Source organism: Biomphalaria glabrata, chromosome 8 (genome assembly GCF_947242115.1).
Source record: "Biomphalaria glabrata chromosome 8, xgBioGlab47.1, whole genome shotgun sequence".
Taxonomy (NCBI): Eukaryota; Metazoa; Mollusca; class Gastropoda; family Planorbidae; genus Biomphalaria; species Biomphalaria glabrata.
Window position 1 is genome coordinate 6,565,716 of NC_074718.1, and position 18,917 is coordinate 6,584,632.

At 33.6% G+C, this 18,917-nt stretch overlaps 2 protein-coding genes across 5 annotated transcripts in view; one reads left to right on the forward strand and one right to left on the reverse strand.

Annotated features, from left to right (window-relative positions):
* The first annotated feature begins 1,116 nt into the window (after positions 1–1,116).
* LOC106061691 (uncharacterized) lies at positions 1,117–10,680 on the forward strand. 2 transcript variants are annotated; one of them, XM_056037236.1, is made up of 8 exons: positions 1,117–1,229; positions 3,546–3,746; positions 4,257–4,401; positions 6,343–6,536; positions 7,972–8,116; positions 8,259–8,361; positions 8,853–8,983; positions 10,169–10,680. In XM_056037236.1, the coding sequence occupies exons 2-8, from the start codon at positions 3,559–3,561 to the stop codon at positions 10,415–10,417; spliced, it is 1,155 nt and encodes a 384-aa protein (XP_055893211.1). In that variant the 5' UTR covers positions 1,117–1,229; positions 3,546–3,558; the 3' UTR covers positions 10,418–10,680. The 2 variants fall into 2 exon arrangements, with proteins under 2 accessions (XP_055893211.1, XP_055893210.1); XM_056037235.1 differs by lacking the exon at positions 1,117–1,229 and adding an exon at positions 1,325–2,465.
* The window catches only part of LOC106061692 (probable protein phosphatase 2C T23F11.1), a 61,854-nt gene continuing 53,612 nt past the window's right edge, over positions 10,676–18,917 (reverse strand). For all 3 annotated transcript variants that reach the window (XM_056037233.1, XM_013219894.2, XM_013219893.2), the window contains exon 10: positions 10,676–18,858. In XM_056037233.1, coding sequence (XP_055893208.1) covers positions 18,658–18,858 — 201 coding nt within the window. In that variant the 3' untranslated portion in view covers positions 10,676–18,657. The remainder of the gene's footprint in view (positions 18,859–18,917) is intronic.

An 18,917-nucleotide genomic window follows, 5' to 3' on the forward strand; every position in this document is an offset into this window, starting at 1 on the left:
CAACACTATTAAATAGTTTTAACATTTCACCACTATTAAATAATTGAATGTTTCACCGCTATTAAATGGATAGAATTAGCCAAGAAAACAAACAACTTTGCAGAATCTATTAGATTTTTAGCAATAAAATTACTTGTCATCTTATAGCCTAGATTCTAGATATTATTAGCACAGGGCACTGTGAGTCTTGGAATCAAGAGATTTGAAGCAAGAAGAGTAGCCAGCATGAAAGAGCGTCGAACCATCAAAAAGCTGATGAGAGAATAAGAAGCAAACCTATCTGCAACTGACCAAACCTAGCCATGCCACATATGCGGCTGGCTTTTTAAAGTGAGGATTGGACTTTACAGTCATCTTCGAGTGTATAGTTATGAGGAACATGCTTATCTTCGATTACGAAGGAGGATCCGGAGCTATAAGATATTATTAGCACACGGTGCTGCTTTATACATATCATGCGCATTTTTCAAAATCCTCACATACAATTTAGATGGCATTATTTACAATAGTGTGCACCAGTAGCAGTGGCGTAGCAAGGGATTTGGGGGTTTGGAAACTTTATTGGTAACTTTATAGGCTCCTGCATTTTGGCATTCAACATCATGACAAGAGAAAATGTACTTAATAAATATATGTCTAATCTTTGGAATAAATGCAACATGGTCACTAATTTAGCCTACATAACAACATGAATAGCTAGATAACATGGCATTGGCTTAGAATTTAAATTAAAAAAAAATAATTCAGACACCCTCAAGTGGTGCCCGGGGGAAATTTTGAAATTTGCCCCTCCCCACCTTAGCTACGCCACTGACCAGTGGGCCCAACTGAATTTCATCGTTAATATTTATTCTAGCTTTGGCCTAATAGGAGGCATTCCATCAAATTCTTTTATAGGCAGCCGCATAGACATTGTTAGCGTATTTATTTTTAAAAATTAAAACCCCATTTTCAAATGTTGATTTTTATTCAGTGAGGTCTGAAAGGGGAACTTTACTTTATTCTTTTATAGATCAAGATATTCTTTTATTATTCGCTTTTAAAAGGCAAAACAGCGCTTTTTTTGTTTGTTGTTGTTTGTTTCCATTCTTTTGAGTCGCTCTTTTCTACTTAACATTTTTATTTCCTGTTTGAATCTGATTCGCCTCCATTTGACTCTGATTCGTTTACAGATTTGACTAGATTCATTCTACCATTAGATTTAGAATCTAAGCTTAGAATAGTGACTGGTGAGTCATAATTGATTCAATTATAGGCTTACCCAAGCTAATAGAGCAATATTCTAAATCTATTATTAGAATCTAGAATAGATTTAAACAACAGGATTCATTGAGTTCCTTTACAAAAATTTGATAAAATATACAATATACTTAATATATAGATCTTTTATAATATATTAGATCCAGACCTACCCTTAAATCTTAAAAAAGCCAGGCATAAATTAAATTAGATCTACACTTGTCTACATTCTACATTTTTGTTTTTTGAGGTTGTAGATCTAAACAATAAAACATTAATTTATAAATGATTAAAATACAGTACATGAGTACAGTACTGAGTAGGCTTCTCTAGATCTAGATTCTAGAATGTGTGTAGATAGATACTATTACTAGACGTAGATCTAACTAGAGTCTAGAGCAGGGTTTCTCAACCTGTGACTCGCGGCTAAGTGGGGGATTGTAAAAAAACAAAAAGGGTCGCTGAGCATAAAAGGTTGAGAACCGCTGGGCTAGAGTCTTTTGTACTAAGAAACTTAGAAAGTAAAAGAAAAGAGAAAAAAGTTTTGAAGAAATATAGTGGGATTTTATGATGGTATTAGTTTACTAAAAAAAACAAAAAACTACTGAAGTAAATAGACATGAGAAGTTGACTTATCTAAATACCTAGTGTCAAACAAAACAAGACTAAGAGACAGAGGATCAATAAAAGAGATATGGTTGTTACCGAGATATGTATATAAAAACCTGTTTAGGTTTGGCATTCGCTCCCATGACCAAACTGGAAAATCTAGAAAAGTAACATATAAGTCTATCAGCTTCTTAGTAAAATCAAGACTGTATTCTTCTATAACGATCTCTGAGGCTGAAAGAAGAATCTAACCCCTTGATAATAAATGCTAAAGAAAATGCTGGCAAGGTATCAGATACCAGGAAAAGATAAGACTTGTAGAAATGAATTTCTTGTACTTTTACAAGTCAACACTCGAATCTGGCTCTGGCTGGCAAAAAGGAAGAACGCCTCAATAGGCCTACAGGGAAGACATGAAAGCTGAGCTGGTTTGGTCATATTGTAAAACATAATTCACTATCAAAATTCATTCTTCAAGAACGTTACAGCTGAGGAAGCATGAAGAAAGGGTCATCCAAAGAAAAGCTGGCTGGATAACACATAAAAGAATAGACAGGCTTCTCTCTTGATTTCCTGCTAAGAACAGCTAGCTGCTGACTCTCTATTTGTTAAAATTGGTTTGTACACATCCTTCTTAAAAAGTAAAGTTCCCCTTTGAGACCTTGCAATCTATAGGACAGGTGATGTAAAGGTCATCTGTTTCTTTGGCCAACGGTTAACGAGGGTGTCATGTGGCCAGCACAACGACCTACTGCCTTTACTTTTCCCCAACTAATGTCAGGTGGTAGGCTTACCCATTAGAGCTGGGTGGACTCAGAGGTGCCTTAAAGATTCCGAAATTAAAAATCCCAGTCCTCACCAAGATTCAATCCTTGGAACCCTAGTTCAGAAGCCTAACGCTTTACCACTCAGCCACTGCGCCTCCTCCTTTTACCTTCCATCCTTCTTAGTTTACACTAAAAATGTTCTTCAGATATTTATATTTCAGAGGTTCCTTTAGAATGAAATATTAAGTTTGTAAAATGTTTTACGGTTCAGATGTTCCTTTAGAGTTGAAGATAATCTACATCCTAGTCCAAACTTCCTGCAGAAAGTGAGGAATGGCAGCGGGCAGGGTGTGAATCTGGGACCATCAAGATGACTGAATGACAGTCCAGTGCGCATACCGTATGACCAGCTAGCCATTCTAGCCCAGACCTCCAGCAGAGCTAGACTGTCCGGGGCACATACCACATGGACAGACAATCAGTCTCATTAATTTACGAATTTAATATTTTAAAAGAGGTTGTGAGGTGGGACAAAAATGTCAGTTATATAAATAATATATATACATCTTTAAAGCTCTTTTTTGAGTCCAAAGATTAATGGAGAGTACAGTATTTTATGTGTCTGACCCAAAAATATCCAGTTCTTTTGTTATGTAACATTTACAGCCATTGTCCCATTTTATTTTTAACAGTAAGCCTCATAGTGGTATAAGCACCATTGATCCTATGAAAGGCTAATCATCTTTGAACCCAAACTTTTATTAAAGTACCAGCTGATAGCTTGATTTATAATTTTTATGGAAATTTAAAACAAAATGAAACAAGTTTTGGGTGGTATACAACTCAAAAGACATGCTTTGTTGCAATTTTCTAACAAGCATATATTGTTATTTTATTTGATAAAAGTTTATTTTAACTACACAATTTCAGATTTGTTAAAAAAATGGTTAAGGGAACCTACAAAAGAAGCCTCTTTTGGACAGTGTTTACAAAAACTGCACCTAACAGAGCTAAATGTAACTTCTGTGGGAAAGAGTGCTCCTACATTGGTGGAACTACAAGCAACCTTGCCAGGCATTTGAGATCTGCTCATCCTGATATCAAGTTGAGCCCACCGCAATATAGGGAAAGGTAAATAAAAAAATGCATTTTAGTGACTGGTTCTTAAAATACAAAAAAAAAGAATAAATTGATGTAAAAGAGAGCTGGACATGTCAACATATAGGTAACAGAGCTCAACAGTTAGCCAAACATCATCATCACTCTCTTAATGTTTTAGGGATACTGTGAAGTCTTCATAGACACATCCCTCCATTCCTCCTGGTCAGCAGAATATGTACTTTCAAAACTTATCATTTTAATGATATCTTTCTCTTGATTGTAATAATAGTCTACAATACAATTTTCTTATCTAAGATAGATCTCAAATTTTACCTGAGCTGATATTTGTTTGATATACTTGCACTGTCTTTACTGTTAGTTTTTTTTACTGTTTGCCAGCCTTGTAATCCTTTTCCTGACTTTGAGATATGCTTTTTGAAAGCTGTTCCCTTGCAAATATATGTTTTTTTTTAAATAATCAACTCTTGTTTATTTACATATGTATAAAGTTTCTAATTTAATATAATTCTTGTTTTGTAGTGAAGCCACCACACTAATAATTACTGCTCAAACATCCAGTGATGGCAGTTGCATAGCAACCATTGAACCATTTGAAGTAACCACAAAAAGTGAGCCTCCAGATGACTGTGAGGGTGCAACATTGTTGAATGGTAGCCAGAACCAGGTGATCTTACTTTTTGATTATTGTTGTTTCTACTTTAAGTCTTCATTAACCTTCTTAAGACGAAGCGGCCGATCTATCGGCTGCGATGTTTCCAACCACAGAATTGGCTAGCCAGTTTTTTATCAGCCAATCAGATTAGTTCTTACTATTTTTACACATTAGTAGACTGTAATGGCGGCCTCTGTTGCTGTTTTTATATGATTATTGTTTTTATTGAGTTTTTGAAGTTAGCTAGTGACAGGTGAAAATTTTAACATGTCAGCCGGTGATATTGATGAAAGCAAACTCACTGACTCTGATTTTATTTAAACTGATAGCCCTAATAAAAATCAGGGCATTATTGAGGATAGCTTTGGATCTAAGTTTACACTAGTACTAAATCTAGATCTAGTATGTGCTGATGATGTCTTTTTGTGGTAACAGGGTTTAGAGGTAAGGGTGAGGAGCTGGATAGAGAAGACCCAATTTAGCACCAATGGATTAGCACCTCATAGATTTTTTTTTGCTCTTTTTTTTACTATAGATCAAATTAGTTCAAATGTTAGTCAGGGAGACTAATAAATATGATGCCAACTTTCTGACAAACAGCTCAAAAAAAGTTCCCTGGGTCAAAAATGGGTGTCTGTCACTGTGGCAAAAATGAAGGTGTTTGTTTCCATGGTACCTGGGGTTTGGGAAAAAAGTAGTAAAATAATGTGATAGAAGAGTCTAAAGGGTCTCCATGTGCCTTGTTTCCCTAAACACATGTATTAGGGCTTATTCAGGCCTAAAACTTCTTAAAAAACTCTTACCTTTTTAATTCTGTTGTTTTGAAAAAACATTTTTGGAAATTTATGTGCATAAATTATGCAAATTAACTCTGCTTATTTTAATAAATGCTAGTATTTCAAAGAAATTCCAAAAGATTGTATTAGTTCATTCATTTCTCTTCAATAATATATATAGTTTTGTGTATGTAAAGTAATTAGTTTATTTGTTAGGAATTTTTTTGTATGAGAAGTGCTTAGTCTGGAAATAGTGCTTCGTCTTTTTGGCACAAGACATGCTAAAATGCACCGTCTTAAGAGGGTTAATGAAATAGCTCAAAGAGTAGAATAGCTTTTTTTTTGTTTTCTCTTGTTTTGAAGTCCCCTAAGTCTCATTACCTCTAAACTGTAAAAAAAATACTTATAAAATAAAAAAGTTTTTAGCCAAAGATGATTTTCTTAACAACCAGGGATATACACTGTTTCCTCCCCCACCCCTTTCCCCGACACATTTTTAAATAAAAAAAAAAAAGAGTTGTATGTTTATGCATGAATGGACACAGTAAAAAAAATAAATATTTTTTTTTCCTGTCTCAGAAACTCAATGATTATGATAAACATCTGTTTCTTATGTCTATGATCATCTCTTCCTTGACATTTTATGGTTTGGTCATATATGCAGCCTCTCCTAGTCCTTACTCTTGGCCTTGGGTTCATGCACATTTTCTTTTGAGTTTCATTTCTCTGTGTCTAAATATTAATTGCGCAGAAACATGTTTGGGTTTGAAGCTAATGACACTGATTGTTTAATAAATTATTTGCTCTTACTCAAGTGCATTTTTTTCCACCTTGGTATCGTCACCCCCCTGGTGGATGCTACCGGGACCAGCCTGCACTAATGATGCCACTGAGTTGTAGCATTGTCCCCCAATGCCCCAATCCCATAGGACGTAGTCATCTTCTTTTTTGAAGTAACGTCTGTATTATATAAGATAAGATCCCCATATCGTAAAAAAAATGTATACATCATTCACATTTGAGTAAGGTTTTCTTTAATAAGTTCTAGATTCTCTTTGTGGAAAGATGATTCTTATTTTGTAATCCAAACATAGCTCTGCTGAGTTTGGTGAGAATTTAAAATGAGAAACCTGAAGTAGTCATTTATTTGTTATGACTTTTTTTCCCCCTCAATTAGTTACCGGAAGGTGTAAAAAAGAAAAGGAGTGCATGCTGGTCCATCTTTCGAAAGTTAGATGAGAATAGAGTCTTGTGTCGACATTGTGGCCACACTCTGTCTGCACCTAAAGGAGCCACTAGTAACCTAAATAGACACCTGAAAACAAAGCATCAAAACCTCTACTCTAGTCTACAGATTGATGAAATTAAAAAGTAAGTCCTCAGGTTTTTGTAAGATAAATTACAGATCAGCAGCAAAAAGCTGAGATGAAGAAGAAGTTGATATGAAATTTGCATTTCAAAAGTATTGCTGCTGAATAAGAAAATGAAAGCTGTCCATGACTTGCTGATTGCCTCTGGCCAAATGTTTTCAATAAAATATGCTTTTCTAGTTGCTTTAAGCCAACTGAATTTGTCTTTCAGACAGACCTACACAAATGAAGGTTTTGAGGTTTAGGGAGCAAGGTGGCCATGACATGTCACCAAAACAGGAAAATTGATACCAAGGAAATCAATTTTACACAAACTTCTTGCACCCCTTTAAGACCTTGCCATCTATAGGGCAGATGATGTTAAGATCCTCTGTTTCTTTGGCCAGTGGTTAACAAGCAGGGTGTCATGTGGCCAGCACAACCACCAACTGCCTTTACTTTCCCCAAATAAAGTCAGGTACCTATTAGAAATGAATGAATATCCAGAAATTTAAAATCCCAGTCTTCACTGATATTTGAACCCAGGACCCCAGGTTTGGAAGCTAAGTGCTTTACCACTCGACCACCATGCCCCTTTGCACTCTCATAACTTACTGAAAATGGTCAACCTGGTAATTACTCAGCAGTAACACTGGTTTGATCTGGTGACGTTCTGTTGAAACTTTAATTTTACATGGTGGTGTTCTGTAGGAATACTCACTGGTTTTACCTAGGATGGTTTGTGCTATAAAATGATTTACAGTGTCAATGGTTTGTTCTTATGTTTACTTGTGCTTGTAACTCGTCCATAAAAATCTGTTCACAGAATGTTAGAAATGTGTCATTGGGTGTATTATACTATACTATACCATACTATACGGACATGGTTTTCAACTCTATTGTTTAATTATGTTTATAACAATTTGTTTTTCACTCTGCGATCCTCACACCCACTAGGACTTTGTCAGATAAATTAATGTCCTGTCAGAAAGTTTCAAACCACTTGTTTGTTTCATAAGTTTCAGATGCTCCTTCAGAAATGAAGATCATTACATCTAAAACTGCCTTCAGGATGGAAGGGATGAACATTTGAAGGGTTTGAACTTGGGTCCATCATGACGAGAGCTAGAAATGCTTACCACATAACAAGTTGCTGTTATTAAAAATTCCTAGCAAACTATAAATTTGAAATTGCTTTATCACTGTTCACAAATTGAATGGTATCATCAATGTCAAGTTTACATGTTGTCTAAAAATTATGGAACTTAAATTTTTGTGGGAAAATACAAATTGAAAATAAAACCTTTTTGTCATTGTTTTTGCTGGACCTTTTAGTTTTGTTGTAAAACTGAAGTTATTTAGTCACATTTTTTATCAATATTGACCTCTTCTCTCTATATAGTATTATTATCATTAAAATTATTTTTTTTAATGGAAAATTATTTTTGTTCCTGCAGAAAAAAAGTTGTAAAATTCAAACAAAGTTTTTCAAGGGGCCAATCAAAGCAAAGGCTTAAAACTTCAGCCTCTCATTTGTCAGTACCACAGGAAGCTGAAATGCCAGAAGACATACAAAAGTTCATACATGAAACTCGAGAAAAAGTGAGTTTGTATGATCTATAAGCTTATAGAATTTTTTAAAATTTTGTTTTTGTAGCTGGACTGTTTTGTGTATGGTTTAGAGTTGACAAATATATCCAATTATATATACTGGGATATTTTTAATGTCAATTTCCTTCAACAGGAAGGCTTTGTGCCTAATGCTTATCATGCTCTGTCACACAGACCAAATGAAATGCGAGCATTCTTGGCTTACTATGACACTGTCATGGAAGATAGAGTTGGAGGTATGTATATCAAAAGTATGAGTGTCTGGTCATGTTTAATGTGCTCTGGAATGTTGTCTTGAAGGCTCAATTGTTGTTTTATTTTTCATAGCACATCCTCTTCTAAAAGTCTCTGTTAAAGTTAATGCAAAGTTAAGATACCCCTTTCAGATCTTGTGATGCAGATGATGTAAAGCTGTTTATTTGGCCAATGGTTAATGATGGTGTCCATTAAACACAACTACCATCAGCTCAAACCTATGTCAGGTATCCATTAGTGGTGGATAGACTAAAAATCCCAGTCTTCACAAGGAATCAAACTTGAGAACCCTCACTTTTATAAACCAAGCACTTAATCACACCCCTTCTTTGCAAAATATGGCATATAACATTCCCTCTGTTACATATCAGAATGAGGCTGGTAAGATTCCTATCATAAAATGTGTTCCATCAATGTTGAAACTCTTGCTTTACCTTACTCTCAAAAAAACATTTTTGTGTGTGTGTCAAAGGTCACCTGACTAGATGTGACAAGGAGATGATATTTATAGCAGTCAGTTCATTTAACAAATGTAAATACTTCATCATATCCCATTCTGGGCTCTTGAGACTTCATTCACACAACAAGCTGTTAGCTGATCAGGTATGTAAACAGTTTGAGTACTCACTACAAAGTAACATAAACATTATTAAAATACTCTAAACTGTCATGTTTTTATAAAAATTACATCAACTGACTATGTCGAGACAGTCCCTCAGCTACTAATTTTGAACGTTTTATTTCTGCCACTTCCTATTCTTGGATCAAGTTGAAACTTTGCACATCAATTCATTGTTCCTAACAAACACATGAATCAGTAAAACATAAACCAATTAGTTAATTAAATAAGTTCCCCTTTCAGACCTTGTGGTCTATTAAATAGTGGCAATTAATTAATTCTGTTTGAGATTAAAAAGGGAAATAAATGTTACAGTATTGACATACATGGCTTAGAGCTGGATTTCTTCCCCTTAGATAAGTTTTTTTAAAGTATTTTTTTTTTATTTCGCTTGTTTAAACAGTTAAAATGTCTTGGAATAGCAACAACTTACAATGAATGTGTTCAATAGGATAAAAACTTTGACTTATTATGTCAAGTAGATTCAAACTTTGACTTATTATGTCAAGTAGATTCAAAATCTGTTTGGTACTGAGATAAATTTGAGGTCTAGGTTTTTTATAACTATGCCTGTAAAGTGATAGCAGTAAAAAAAAAAATTTACTTGTTTTGTGATAAATAAACCCACATCCCCTTAAAGAACAAGATTATTGATTTTTTTCCTGATCAATAAACAACAGATAAAATCTTGTATAGTGAGATGTATAGACCTATCATCTTTTTATGGGAGATGGCTCATATGTTTCTCTAAGAACTTGAAATAGTTTGAGTAGAAACTAGAATACTCAGCAATCTCTTTCTCTTTTTACATTGGAAAGCAATGGGCATGTATCAACATAATTCTGAAAAGTAGATTGTGAAGGCTTTCTTTGAATTTGGAGAACTGATGTTATCTTATATAATACAGACGTTACTTCAAAAAAGATGATTACATCCTACACGTCATGCAAATTAACCAATGACTTAAATTCTGCCAAGTCACTGGTTATCCTGGCTAGCTCAGGCAACCCATTCCATGCTCTAATAGCACTAGGGAAGAAGGAGCATTTGTACAAATTTGTCCTAGCATATGGGACGAGGAATGTGCCTTAAATGTGTGATCTGTAACGAAGGTTATTGTATGGCTGACTGTAATGAAGAAAGCTTGACCATTTATTTTCTTTTTACAGATTGCTGCCAACTGGGAGTCTGCAGATATCGATGAGAGGCAGAGATCAATTTTAGGATTTGCTTTGAAGGTGACAAAGTGTGAAGCCTTAATGGAAAATGATTTTAATGATCTTGCTAATCATGGACTCGATTCAGAGGATGCTTGGGACATAGGATCCATTGTCAGCATATGTTCATTATCTAACCGAATGGCTTATCTTACCAACATGACTCCAAATGAAGAGTTTTATTCACTGGGACGATCATAGCCGTTATAAATAAACATTTTAGGTTTTGAAGGCTCTTAAGAGATTGATTTGTCCTCAGTACTGTCATACTGGGAAATCATGTGCTGCTCAATGTTAAAGCTGCTGATTTCTAACAACACCATCTCTGCTTCTAAGACTTATTGTCCATATCAGTTGATAGAAGTGGTGATATTTTATCAGTTTTTTTATAAGCATTCAAGTGGAGCCAATGCTCAGAATTGTCTTTCACATTACTTTCCACATAAATAAAATAAGAAATTTTGCATTTGTTTTTTTTTTTTTTATTAATTTGTTGTTTTTTTTTCAGAAAAAAAAAGATGTTAAATAAACTAAATAAATGACCAGCATAGAAATAATGCTAAGTTGTAACCAACAAAATTTTGCAAAATTGAAAAACAAAGAGACTACAACTCAACTCAGTAATACAATAATTGTAAACAAAACTATCTACATATACCATGCACACTCTGGAAGGAGTTCCTGCATTATAGACTTTAAATTCAAACAAATAAAGAAACCTTTGGAGGATTGTATAAATATATTTCCTATTTCAGAATGACAGAAGAATAGAATTGAAGTCCTTCACAACAGCACACGATATTTCAGAAGTATCATCAACACCCCTCCCCATCACATCAGTAACATTGGAATTATCTTGTCTGTTTAAAAAACAAACAAACCTGGCACTGACAGACAAATAAGTCATAGATCTGTAAATATACCTTTAATAACAATATTTTATTTGGCAAAAGGATATCATGTCTCTAACTAATAATACAAGATGTCACCTCTAAGGTACTCTGTGGCAAGTTAGAGGGAGGGAGAAAAAAACACTCTTGATTAACTTGTGTGTGTGTGTGGGGGGATACTTAACAAATTTCTGCCAAACATAATGAGCACAAATTCTAAGTTGTGAATTTGTTTTGCTTATTTTGCAATCCTGCTCAATGTACATCCACTTATGGAAAAGGGTCAAGAAATGCTAAAACAAATTGTTTTAAGTCAATATACAAGGGGGTATACACCATCTGACAACAGGTCTGGAGAAAAAAAAAACAAGCCAAAAAAAAAAAAAGAAAAATTAATTAAAATAAACCAAACTTAAAAACCTCTATTCTATAGCACACAGGCTGCTGTGAGATACATGAAGAAGTAACACAGGTCTTGCTGATTGTTCAAAAAAATAACATTGAAGAGTTGGTTTGACCACAACAACACAGATGCAGAGTCTCTGTTCACAAGATATACATAGATATAGATATATACATATATAACAATTACAACTCTGTTAGATTATAAAATGTATAAATGACACATCTTCATGGTAGATATTAATTAATTTTTTTTTTAAGCTGAAAAAAAAATTAGAAAAAAAATAATATCCAGGAAGCACAATGAGTTCCAATCCTCAAAGAGAAACACAAATTGGACTTAAAAGTTCAGGAAAGGGGGGGGGGAGAATTAGAGTTGACAAACAAAGACAACTAAACAAATGTTATCACAAGAGCAGTTGACATGACTTTACAATGGTGCATAATTCTAAGTGACAAGTTTGGTTTGAATCAGGATTGCTGCTGTAGTGATGTCAAGGAAGGGGAGGGGCTATCAGAACTCAAGAAATATCTGAATATGGGAATAAACTTATGGACAAGGTTACATTTTTATTCTAATTATTCTAGTGGGTAATCAGCTCATCTGAAACACAATTATTAGTTTCAAGTTCTGTCCACTTTAAATGCTAAACAATACACATGTCCCACTTAAAACACAATTATTATTTTCAAGTTCTGTCCACTCTAAATGCTTAACAGTAGATGCAGCCAGAATACTTTTATAATTTATATTTAGCAACACAGAAATAAAATTTTGAAATTAATTCAACTGTCAAAAACATGTGTAATTTTAAAAGCTGTTTTAAAATTTTAATGCCTAATCATAATGAGTATTGAAATGCACAACAAACTTGCTATGGTCAAACAGTCTTACTAACATTCTAACCAATTGGAAACAAATATTTTTAGTATATTTTGATGCCATATCTAAGGGTAAAAAAAAGTTTATAAATGTGTCATCAAAAAATTCACCTTCCATAAATTAAAAAAAAAAAAACAGCAACCAAAGAAGATCTAACATTACTGTACAGGATGGTTTATAATGTTAGATGACCACAACACAATATTAATAGATAATTTTCCCTTTTCATTTTGCTACGCATCTATATTTTTAAAAGCTAATCTGTCATATTGAGCACATCCAACCAGCCAATGGGACAGGCTTGTATTATACTCAAAGAAAAACAAAATTAATCACGGCCATAGGACACACAGCGCTTTACAACACTGAATGGCAACAGGCAATTTAATATTTTCATGGTTATGTGCTGTTTAGCTGTTTTATAACAAACTACTAACAGCAGTCTTGTGCTCTAACAACAGTCTTTATTATTGCTTTGTTCTGACCAACTGATGAAACAAACCAAGTCGTGGTTCTACTCTAGCTCTAGCACCAACACAACAGTGAAAGGAGATGCACAGACAGTACAGAGAAATCAATCAATGAACACTGGCATTCAGCACTAAACTGTAATGGCTACAACATACACTCAAATCTGACAAAATAAAAACAGAATTCTCAGCAAAAAACTAAAGAAAAAATTAATTGGATGAGCAGATTTGAAGCTTTTCATACTAAAAAATAAAGCATTTCCTACAGCAGTCTAAACTTGCAAAACATGAAAAACAAAGCATTTGTTAAAAGAAATAATGCTTCTTTCTAAAGTATTAAAAATACTGTATTAAACAATACATGTAAGAAATCTATACCAAAGGGAAGCCAGAAGGCAGTTTATATGGAACACATTTTTGGAACTTGACTTTATTGCCTTCCCTTTAGTTTGTTGTATAAATCACTCTATCTGCTACAAAAAAATCAATGTCTATCAGGCAATGTCTCTCAACCCTTCTATAGGGATCTGAGACATGGATACTATACAGAAAGCAACTAAGACTACTTGATCGCTTCCACCAAAGATGCTTGCACTCCATCATGGACATACTGTGGCAAGACCGCACTACAAACAGCGATGTCCTTGCAAACGCTGGTATGGACAGTATAGAGGGAGTTCTTATGGTTCGACAATTACGCTGGGCAGGACATGTATCCTGTATGGGAGACGTATGCCAAAGGCAGTATTTTTTGGTGAGCTAAAAGGTGGTCGACGTAACAGAGGTACCCAACGGAAACGCTTCAAAGACCAGCTTAGGCACCAACTTGCCATAGCTGAGATAGAAGAGAGCACCTGGTTGCATGCGGCCTCAGAAGGAGACAGCTGGAGGTCACTCACAAAGGCCGTGGGATACACATTTGAAACCAAAAGAAAATCCACTGCATAGGACAGACGCAGACGGCAAAAAGAAAATTTAATCGACCTCCTGCAGGCAATGGTTATGCTTGCCCTGGATGTGGAAATATATGTAGGTCACAACTGAGGGTGCGCAGCCACAGGATGTACTGCATTCCTCACTAATCTTCGGACTCGAAGACAAGCCTTTATAAATGACCCTTATTCATACAAATTTATATAGACTAATATTTCTATCTCAATCAAGTTAAATCTTAGTGTAAAATCAAATAATCTTCTGACAACGGAACTGAACTGAATACAATAATATAGTTAAAACAAAACTGACAGAAATCAAAATATAAATGTTAAATTTATAAAAAGAGGTAAAAGGTCACACACAAAAATAGAACTTCAAAATATGGAACAAAAAAAAAGTGGAATACAAAATAAGGTTTCAACCGGCATGAACAGGAACAAATTTCATTAAGTACCAGCAAGAAAGACAAAACAACATTGGACTTGGTGTATGTTCAAACAACACAGAGGGCAGCTCTAAGCCAAGACTGTTCATTGAAATAATTGTGTTAAGCAGTTAAGACTTTACAAATGCAGTACAGCCTCAGTTTGCTCTATAGAACATAGCTTCGTTAAATAATAATACCTTTAAACTTGTAGGTTCAGCTTTGATTTCATTTTTGTGTGGATAGTAAGAGGGGGGGGGGGGGGGGAGAGGTAGTTGGGAGAAGGTTTCTGTGCTGCCTTGGGTGCTCAGCAAACACAACTCAGATCAAGTCTGGATTTGAACTCAAGCCCACCTATATAGATAGCCTAGCAAGCTTTGCCAAATTAACCACTAAGTTAAATCAAACAGGAATTGTTAGTGAGCGCTGTGACTTGGGGTATGCATCAACTCTATTCCCTTGGTAGTTAAAGAGTCACTAGAATAGATTTTGTTTTAAATCCAGAGAAGGTAGAGCACAAGAATAGTTCTCTTATAACATTAGAAGATCTTTGCAATTTTTTTTAAATCCTGCATAAAATTCTCTTCTTGCATCTTCCTTTCTAGCTAAGGCAATACACAAAATATGGAGAAATATGCACTAATGAAAATAAATTAAATAACAACCCAGCTATGGTCCGACTAGCTAGTGCTGTTATATTTCAATATCTGCTTTTTTAAATAAGAATATAACAAGGTTTGACTACAATGTTTTATCATTATCACCAGCATTTATATAAAAGAAGCTCCATATCAATTATACAGAATCAACACACATACATATATATATATAGCCACCGAGGTCAAATAAAGAACAACTTAGCATGGCAGTTTTATTCATGATCTCCATTCCTTCTCCCACCCCCAATTCCCCAAGCTGTTACATTAGCTCAGGTAGTGAATGTAATCAAGGAGACCTTAACTTATATGTAAACAAACTAAAGATACCATGATTATCATTGCCTGCTTCAAGTGTCTTACATCTAAAATATTTTCAAAATCTCACTTTCATAAAAAACAAACAACTATTTGTCCTGTATTTTACTTAATATTTAAAAAAAACAACAACTTGATGTCAACTTTATATAAATAGACTGTTCATTACAGACATTGTCAGCTTGTTTATTTTAAAATGTTTTACATGTTTCAGATGTTACTAATAGAGTTGAAGATAATCTACTTCCTTGTCCAAACCTCAAGCAGGTCGACAGGAGATGGCAACAGGCAAATATGAACCCAGGACAATTGAGACGGCAAACTAATAGTCCAGCATGCCTACCACATGATCAGACAGCCATTGACTTGTAAAAGACTATCTAGCTTAAAAACAACTATACAGCAAACTGTAGATCTCATCTAGATATAATTTACAATTGTTTTTGGTTGCAGGCATTAAGAACAAATACAGTAACATGGGGTCTACAAAAATATATAAAAAAAAAACAAAAAACATTTGTATGAATGATCTACTAATATCCAACCAGCACAGTCATTCCCTGAACCATTTTACATCAATACACATTTAAAAAAAAAGGAAGTAGCACTGACACAGCCTTGGAAAAGTGAACCAAGCATTTCACAATGGAACAAGAAACTGAAGAATAAATACTGTCATCACTTGTATAGAGCATAGAAAAAGAAAACATTGAATTCAAATACTTGTAACAACAGTTTGAGAACCATAAAAAAAAAACAAAAACAGTTTAAGTCTGAGAAAATGATTAAAATGTGATAATAAATTGAAAAAAGAAAAAAAAGTGAAAACAGCTCACAACGTAATCTTTCAACTAGACTCAAAATGAAAGTCAATGTAATATTTGTCAATGTATTTATTTCCTCTTTAAATAACTGAAATGACTTTAGTGAAGATCAAAGTTGAGGAAGCCATGAACAAAAAAACAACAAAACAATATATATATATAAATAAATCTAGAAAAAAAAAAAAAGGAAAATGACTGATTATTGTTGGAAGTTTAAACAAATGAAAAGTATGCAAAACAGTGGATTGAAATACAAAGTTATCAACAAAAGAGAAATGAGGGCTCTAATAATATTAAACTTCCTTGATGTACTTTGATAGATATCTCTATTTAAAAGGGCATATCTATTTTTAGCAAATAACTAAGAATGCAAATACAAGTAAAAAAAAAAACATTTGATTAAAGTTACCCAACATTAGGCTTAGTAAAAAGAAAAATCTGGATGATTACAAGACTTGTATATTGACATAATGGGCATTTCTTTAACAACATTAGTTAATGGTGAATTGAAAAGAATACTTTACTATTGACTACAAGAAATATAAAACTTCTAAAAAAAAATTTTTTTACGGAGGAGTTACATATTTGTCAATTAGAACATATGATATTCAAAGCATGTTTTGTAAGGAAGCCATATTTATAGACTGATAAACATTCAAAAGTCTATTCTTACATCTTCACAATAATTTTCAGGCTAACTTTATTCTAAATCCTTTGCAGATATTTTTTTGTTGTTAAATATTGCATAGTTTATAAGCTTTCCTTTTCTTTTCATTGTAAAGCTACCGACCTGTTTGCTTAAAGTATAAACATTGTTATTTTAAACCTAAGTACTGTTCAGAGATTTGATCTGCCTCTTTGTTTGTATTGAGCGTATTGTACACATATATAACAAAGTATGTAAAAAATATTTTGAATCAATGAGCAGGAGTATGCAGAATATAAGCAACTGTAGTTTTACAGTCGAATGCAGAAAAGTAAGATAAAATAAGATAAATCACATCTTTCTAGTCCTTTCAGTATACACATTCTCCTATTTGGGAAATACCCAGATCTTGGTTTGAACTATGCAGAGTGCATAAAAAAAAATTGAAATAAAATTAAAACATTTTATTTTCTTGCTCCTTCAAAAAATAATTGAAAGATAACATTATACCAACATAGCTTCTAAATCTTTTTTGTACCATTCTTTAATACATCAGCATAAGACTAAGTTCCAATACACATACAAATAATTTCACCCTTTATAATGCAGAAAATACCATAAAGATCAACTCCAAAGCAGTGTAGTTGTTTTTCATTTATACACTGTTTAGACCTAAGTGACTTTGGCATTGAAGTGTTCCTGATATAAAAAATATAATAAAAAAACAACAACAACATATGTTGTTATTTGTGTTGATTAGGTGTTATCTAGGGCCCAACAAGAACCTGTAGCCCATCTAAATAGTTGGTAATATTAAAAAAAAACAACAATAAATCTTTGCCTCAATAACACATCATGACTTAGTATAATGATTTATTTTCAGTGTTAGAATTATAATTAAAATAAACATATTTACATTTAATATGTTGTATATAAATTTTTGTCGATTCTTTCAAATCTTTATAAACTAATTTTAGTTGCTTTTTTGGTTTTAAATTATTGAAGATTATTACATCCTACCCCAAACCCAGAAAGGATGGTGCATTAAATCTTTAGATAAATTTGAAATCTTAAAAAAAAAAAAAAAAAAGTTGCTAATTAATCTTGTAATAACAAACACTATAAAACAGAGCTCTGTTGAAGTAGTATTTTGTATGCATGTTATATGCACAACACAAAAGAACCCTGTAACACTAGTATTCCACATTTCAATCATATTCTTCAATTGAAATCCAAGAAACTACGGGTATGAATGTAGGTCTCTACAAGCAATTTTTTTTTAAATAAATAAATTCTAATGCTGACAAGTTATTTTATTTTATGTGTACAAAAATGTATGATCACTCAGGATTTAGTTCTTATCTAAAACAAATACATTTCATGGTCAATAAATTAGAATTGGTTATGTTAGAATCCAATGTTCTTTGTATATGTATATACAGTAATTCTAAACCATTCTTACAAGGTGATAAGACAACTCCAAAGTTATTTCCTCTGGTCTCCTATCTTTCTCCCCAACATCTTCAAGGGCAGAAGAATCAAACAAAAATGTTGGAAGTCATGCAAAAAAACAACAACAACATATACATAACTTGCAGGCATATAGTTATTTCAAGTCAATAAGCTTTTAAATCAGATTTACCGACCTCAAATATATATATATATATATATTTTGTATACACATGTGGATTTACACATTGAAGAGAGCAGAGCTGAACAAGTGAGTCGATTCTCTTTAGCTATCATACAACTTAAACAAGTACACAGTTAATGCATGTGCCCACACATTCATTCACAAACATACACAGAGAAATAGTCAACAACATGTGCACTCGTATTGAGACACACAGAGAATCAATACACCTTCTTCTTATATATTCTAACATTTCTCAAAGAAATTGCCAGGGGAAGATAAACCAAAAGAAAAAAAAAACAACAGGCAAACAAGAAATCTGTGAGGAAAGATTTGGGAGGGCAGGGGGGAGGCTTCCACTACTTGAACTCAAATCCTGCACTATAATCACGAAGATGTGGGGCCGGGCCAGCCCGACTGGGACGTGCACACTTCCTGACCAGGTCATCGTAGGTGCCACCATGGAGGAAGCAGACAAGAACCACTGTCATATTATCACAGCCTAAGCCACCGGCCTGGCAATCTGGTGCTAGGCAACGGGTCATGAGCTCTTCACAGATCTATAGGAATAAAAAAATACACAAATGTTACTTACTATATATATATATATATGGAAGAA